Source organism: Solanum tuberosum, unplaced genomic scaffold (genome assembly GCF_000226075.1).
Source record: "Solanum tuberosum cultivar DM 1-3 516 R44 unplaced genomic scaffold, SolTub_3.0 scf00027, whole genome shotgun sequence".
Lineage (NCBI taxonomy): Eukaryota > Viridiplantae > Streptophyta > Magnoliopsida > Solanales > Solanaceae > Solanum > Solanum tuberosum.
Genome location: NW_006238953.1, coordinates 1,843,507 through 1,850,229, shown reverse-complemented (window position 1 = coordinate 1,850,229; position 6,723 = coordinate 1,843,507). Strand labels below are relative to the sequence as shown.

At 36.6% G+C, this 6,723-nt stretch overlaps 1 protein-coding gene across 1 annotated transcript in view; it reads right to left on the bottom strand.

Moving 5' to 3' along the window:
• LOC102590475 (putative ABC transporter C family member 15) overlaps nt 1-6,723 on the bottom strand; it is a 16,687-nt gene extending 9,964 nt beyond the window's left edge. The window contains exons 1-10 of the mRNA XM_015306308.1: nt 6,331-6,723; nt 4,825-6,248; nt 4,650-4,736; nt 3,988-4,569; nt 3,698-3,862; nt 3,284-3,578; nt 2,526-3,046; nt 2,379-2,442; nt 2,060-2,299; nt 1,679-1,778 (exon numbers count right to left, since the gene is read on the bottom strand). Of these exons, the coding sequence (XP_015161794.1) occupies nt 1,679-1,778; nt 2,060-2,299; nt 2,379-2,442; nt 2,526-3,046; nt 3,284-3,578; nt 3,698-3,862; nt 3,988-4,569; nt 4,650-4,736; nt 4,825-6,248; nt 6,331-6,655 (3,803 nt within the window). The 5' untranslated portion in view covers nt 6,656-6,723. The remainder of the gene's footprint in view (nt 1-1,678; nt 1,779-2,059; nt 2,300-2,378; nt 2,443-2,525; nt 3,047-3,283; nt 3,579-3,697; nt 3,863-3,987; nt 4,570-4,649; nt 4,737-4,824; nt 6,249-6,330) is intronic.

The following is a 6,723-nucleotide window of genomic DNA, read 5'->3' as shown; positions in this document are numbered from 1 at the left end:
TTTTTTAAATTAAATTAAAGTTAGATGAAACAATTACTTAAGTGAAGAACAAATAACTTTGTAATAATTTATTATGCGATTTTATAATTTTTGTTTATTTGATAAGATTGAATAAACAATTGGGGCTATTTTAATAGTTTTACAACTTTTGGGATTTTTATGTTTATGAGAAAATATACAACACAAAAATTCCATATCGCATGTCCAAACAAACCTTCAATTTCATCTCATGATTCCATATCATGATTCCATATCATGATATCATATCGCATGGCCAAACGGACCGTAAATTGTGTGTAATTTAACACTATGATCAATATTAGTATTTAGTTTACCAAAAATACGTTTCTATTACTACCAAAAATACTGAAACAGTTGGTAAAATCCTTCTGTTCATTGATTTTATTTTTGGTAAGTATAAAAATACTCTAGAAGTTGAGGCAATTATTATAGTTTCATTTCAAATTGTTGTCAGTTTTTTTAAAAATATCTTTTTACTTGACTAACTAAAATTAGATACATGATGGATCCGGCTCCTCTGCATTTTTCTTCTCTCCATTTTTCTCAAGTTCCTACTTGGATTAGTGACACATGACATAGGTTAAAATAAATGGCTAAGATTTAATTTTCCAAAGTAAATCTCTAACCATGATTTAACTAATAAATACAATATATATTTAGTATTAAAAATTATCATAATCTCACAATATTAGCAACATATTATATTGTTAAGATTGTGGGGGTTATAGTAATTTTTAAAATTAAATATATAATATATTTATTAGTTAAATCATTGTTAGAGATTTACTTTGAGAAATTAAATTTTAGTCATTTATTTTAACCTATGTCATGTGTCATTAATCCGAATAGGAACTTGGGGCAAATGGAGGGAAGAGAAATGGAGAGAAGTCGGATCCATACATGATATACCCCTTCTACCACATAATATAGGAAGTGGTCCCAAACTCTTGGAACTTATTTTTTTATTTTATTGAGTTGAAATTCAAATTATGTTTACAAAATATAAATAAATATTAATATATTAGTATTCTTGAAATTAAGTTGGCCATGACCAAACTCGACTTTTTTAGCCTAGAGCTCTAGACCAAAGTATATTTGAGCGGATCATGACCGAAATTGAATTTTAAGTATATGGGGCATTTGCTAACTCATGGTTGTCATAGTATAACATTGATTGATGAAGAATTTGACTGTCATCTGTCAATAGCTCGGGGACGAAACTAATAATTCGTGTCAAGTTCATGGTGATTGATGCTATGGGAAATGACAGTCAAACAAACTCTAAGGTTAATTGTTACATCAAGAAATAACCTTAAGCAAAAAAAAAAATTAAAAAAAAATCAAGAAATAACTAATTAAGTGTATGAACTAGACTACTAGTTAAGGATTAACAATAACTACTATAGATATCATACAGGCTTCATGTCACCTTTGGTGAGCAGTATGAGATATACTAGTGAGAAGTGGCTGCTGTAAAGTAATCAAATTACTTCGTTTATAGCTGCTCAACTTGCTCTATTTCTTGATGTCAGCTGATGATTCTGTGCAGTACAATGCCACATTAATCTTGGCAGATTGAGTCAGTCGTTCGTTCCTTTAGAAGATTGATGTATGTGCCTCGTGATATGCTTTTAGGTTAACCCCAAGGAGTAGTTACTCCTTGGATGATCTTCCTAAGAACTCTGCTACCAGATTTGAAAATGCAGAAGAACTGTTCTTCAATAACTGGTTAGGAGTATCAAATTCGAGAATTTTTCCTGCGTCAAACAAGACGGAGTTTAGAAGAATATGATGTGTGTATTCTCAGATGTTCTATGTCTTCATCTTTTTGAGTTCTTAGCCTGTTGCAGGTTAATGGTTGCAAACTTGCACTTGCACTATATTCTGCCACTACTATTGTCATGCAGTTGTATACACTAGCTTTTATATTAATCATTCAAACTGTACTATATTCTTACTTTCCTATTAACATGTATGCTTAATTTACTTGGTTATGCTGTTTTGTGTGTGCTTGTGGTGCTAGGTCCTGTATCTTTACCTTCACCAAGAACTAGAACAAGATCATTATCGATCACTGTGGGTATCCGATGTGCCACTGTTATAACTGTGCATCCATTTGTTTCTTCTCTTATAGTTTTCTGAATGACATTGTCTGTCTCTGTATCCACTGAAGCAGTAGCTTCATCAAGTACCAATATTCTCCTTTTTTGTAGCAACACCCTAGCTAGGCACACAATCTGCCTTTGACCCATGCTTAAGTTCTCTCCCTCTTCTGCAACTGCAGCATAAAATTCTTTATCATTTGTTTCCCTTTCCAATTGTTTATGTATTTTGAAGTTCTTTTATAGTATTTTTACCTGGTGCATCAAGAAGCCTTGTATCCTGCTTTACTATATCAGCTAAGTGACATTTGTGCAAGACCTGAAATATGAAATCATTCTTATAGTAAGTTACAAAGTCTACTCTATTGACCAAAACCAAGAAAAAGAAGTCCAGAACATTACCTCCCAGATATCCTGATCTGTATGTTGTTGTAATGGATCAAGATTAGTCCTAATTGTTCCTTGGAACAAAGTTGGATCTTGTGGTATTATACTCAACTTAGACCTCAGGTCTTGCAAACCGATCTTTGAAATGTCTATTCCATCGATAAGAATGCATCCTTCAGATGATTCCACAACCCTGAAGAGAGCTTGGATCAAAGTAGACTTTCCACTACCTGTTCTTCCAACTACACCGATTTTCTTTCCCTCTGGAAAGGTACAGGTTATACCTTTTAGAACTCTTGGGAGATCAGGGCTGTATTGTACATGAAGATCTTTAATTTCAATTCTTCCTTTTAGAGGCCAATTGGGTTTTGGCCTGGACTTTTCAATTATCAGTGGAGCTTCACTAGGAACGTCGCTAAACTGAAGTATTCTCTCAACTGAGATCATTTTGTTCTCAACATTGCACAGGTTCCATATAACCCAAGCTTGGAGAACATTAAGATTTAAGCCATAGGTAGCTGCTAGTCCTGCTAAACCTGCAAACAGATGAAAATGTGATATCACACACTGAAGCCATTTACCACAGTGAAAGAAAGAAAAAGTTGTTATCATAGACTGACTTCCTCAGTTTGTGTAAGTTCTTAATCTAAGATTTGTTTCTTATGTCTACTCATGCATCACCAAAGAAGCTGCCTGGAATTTTATTGATTAACTGCCTGGGAATGTGTTACACAGGATGCATGAAATGGAAATGGATAAGAATAAAAGCTTACTGGGGTCTATAGCCTCTCGAGGAAGGTGTGCCAGGATGACGAGAAGAAAGAAGAATATGAGATTGAAGAGAAAGTTAATTCGAACACAGAGCCATTCCATTGTAGCAGAGTTGTGAAAGACAACACGTGAATAGTTATCGATGAGACTTAAATTTTTATTCAAGAATCGGTCTTCCTGATTAAAACAACGAATTGTTGCTACACCGGTGAGAGATTCTGAGAAATGATGCAGGATTGGAGCTTTCTGAATGCCAACCATCCTTGCTAGTTCTCTAGCAGTGGTAATGTAATATGCCTGCAATAAGAATTGAATCATTAACACTAAGGCCATATTTAAGAGAAGTAAATACTCATTGGTTGCATTTCCCATTTAGAAGTGATATAAAAGAAACTTCAGGTTAAGTTTCTTATTACCTGATACCACACAGAGATGGCAAGTATCAGAAGGAAGAGAAACATGATCTGCCAGGCAACATTGGACATGAGGACAACAATGCTCGATAATTGAATAAGTGCAAATGCTAGTCCAGCCAATCTATATGGAATATCTGTGTCCACGGTGCTTTGGTCCGTAGAAGACTGACAAGCAAGAAAAAAAATTGAAGTTCAGAATAGAGGCAGCCAGAAAGTCATGTATGAAGAAACAAAGAACTGACTATAGACACATTTCAAGACAAATAATTCATTTCAGTTGCTAAACTCACCCTATTGAGAATTCTACTGGAAGGGGTGGAGTCAAAGAATGACAAGGGAGCTCGGAAGAGTGATTTCATCATTCCAATGTAGAGCTTCTGAGAAGTCTCAATTGCGATAGTTGATAGCATAACTGCTCTTCCTAAGATGAAAAAAGAGCTTCCCCCTGACAGCAGCACGAATATTCCAATTAATCTCTTGCTAGTAACCCTTCCTTCTTCTTCTGTTCCCCATGCAATCCAGTAGTTGCTTGCCATCTGCAGTCCCTGGAAGAGAACTTGACATAGAAGGACTGGAAGTACAAGGGCCCCTTTATACGCCGAGGTTACAAAGGTTGAGTAGACTTTCCATTTAACTCGACCTGATACTGCATCTTCCTGCTGAGTTCTTTCTAAGATCTTGTTTTCATTGGTAAGATCTTCAATTTGGTTTTTCTGGTTTTTACCCTTAGTTAAGCAGCTGCCTTTTTGGGAAGGTTTCACTTGATCTAATGATTTATTGTGAGCCACCATATGCCGTAGGAGCTCACCATCAGGATCTGCAATCAACTCATTATACTTTCCTGATTGAACAAGTCTTCCATCTTTCATTACCTAAGCATATCAGGTAAGAAGAAAAACTAAGATATACTTTTCTAGTTTGTTTCAATCAACTGAAAATGGTTTCAACTTACAAGGATGAGGTCAGAAGCATCTAAAAATTCCAACTGGTGAGTGGCATAAACAACTGTTTTTTCATGTAGATGTTGGATTACGCATTTCTGCAATATGATGAAGGGTTGTTGCACATCAATAATACCAACTAGATTACTGAAAAAGAATTCTACTAAAGTAGGATGTAGTACTTGCCTTGAACATATGAGCTCCAGTTTGTGCATCAACAGCACTGAAAGGGTCATCTAGCAGGTAGATGTCTGAATCACTATAAATAGCTCTGGCCAACTGAATTCTTTGCTTTTGTCCACCACTTAGGTTCATTCCTCTTTCTCCTACCAAATTTAGATCTCCGTCAGCCCACATCTCAATGTCACGTTTCAAAGCACATTGGTCCACGACGTCATCATAATGTGCCTTGTGTATTTCCTTGCCAAACAGAACATTGTCTCTAACAGTGCCTGTTTGGATCCAAGCACTCTGTGGTACAAATGCCTTTGAACCATTAAGATTAATACTTGATCCGGAAATTCTAGGAATCTCTCCCATAATACTACAGATTAAGCTTGACTTTCCCGATCCCACTGAACCACATATTGCTACTTTCCACCCTTTCATTATCCTGATTTTCTCAGTTATCTTAATTGTTGATTTCTTGGACTCATTTGTGTCCCAAGCATACTCTCCTGGCTCAAGTTCGATCGCCACTTCAGAAGTGTCAGGAGTATGATAGCTTGTTAACTTCATTTGATCTTCCTCTCTCATGAAGTCTTGAATCCTATCAACTGAAACTTTTGTCTGAGCAACCATGGAAATGAGCTCGGGCAAGTTGTAAATTGGTTCTTGTAGAACCCTGAAAGTTGCTAGTGCTGAGAGAACTGCTCCTGATGTTAATGGTGTTTTTAGGATGATACAAACACCAAAGGTTACAACTGAGACGAGCGTTGGTGAGGCCCAAAAGAGGAAAGCCACAGCAGAACATGCATAAAGGTATCTCTTAAGCCAACCTCTCTCATTTTCTCTTAGTTGAAGCAGCTTCTTCAAGAAAGTAGACTCCCATGAGTGCAGTTTCAAGACTCTCATGCTTTTCAAGGTTTCTGAAGTGGCTTCAATTCTCACATCCTTCGCTTCCATTATCTTTGAGTGGAGCTTTTCTTGCATTTTGGCAAGCGGTGTGTTGCTCACCATCACGAATATGGTCGAAAAAAGAGCAGCAACAGAGGGAGCAGCACCCAAATTCCTGTACAAGATTAGCAGAGCAAATGTAACCTGAACAGGAAGCAACCAAGCTCCATGAATATGCCAGCAGAAGTCTCCAATTCTCTCAACATCAACATTGATGAAGTTTATGATCTTCCCGTCTTTTGTTCCACCATACTTTATGGACAAAGTTCTTTTATATATCAAAGCCATCAGAGCGGCTCTGACTCGAACACCAATCCGGTTAGCTCCAAAGTACCATTGCCTTTGGGACAGTGACACTATTGTTTTGGCAAAGAAGAAGATGAAGGCTAAGATCATTCCTTCTTGCCAATTGGACTCATCTTTCTTTCCAGACAAAAAATTCACAAAGCTTGCTATCAGCAAAGGACCTATATAGGAAGCAATTGTGTTGACTCCTACATAAGCAAACAGAAGCATGAAATTAGTTTGCTAAGCATAGTCAAGGTTCGTACAATCTGAACCATAATCAAGAATTACCTGCAAAAACTGCATTACAGGCAAGTGGTCTCCAAATCATATGTAATATGGCATGAGGGATGAAGAAAGTAGAAGTATTCTTTTCGCGAAGCGCATCTTCCAACAAAGAATCAGCTTCATTAGAAGTCTTAGTGTGAGGAATTGAAGGTATGTGCTCTACTCTGAGCTTTTCCTCATGACCCTTCTTGAATAGTGGATTAAGCCACCTAAATGTGATTAGGCTCCAAATACTAGCACTAGAAAATGCATCATCATGTGTATTTACCTCATCTTTTTGAAGGAATGGCTGTTCAGTTTCACTGTATTTGTTGGCTGGTACTGGCATGGCATTGAAACATAGAAGAATTGACAATGGTAGGGAAGCAAAATCAATTATATTTGCTTTGGGAAGAA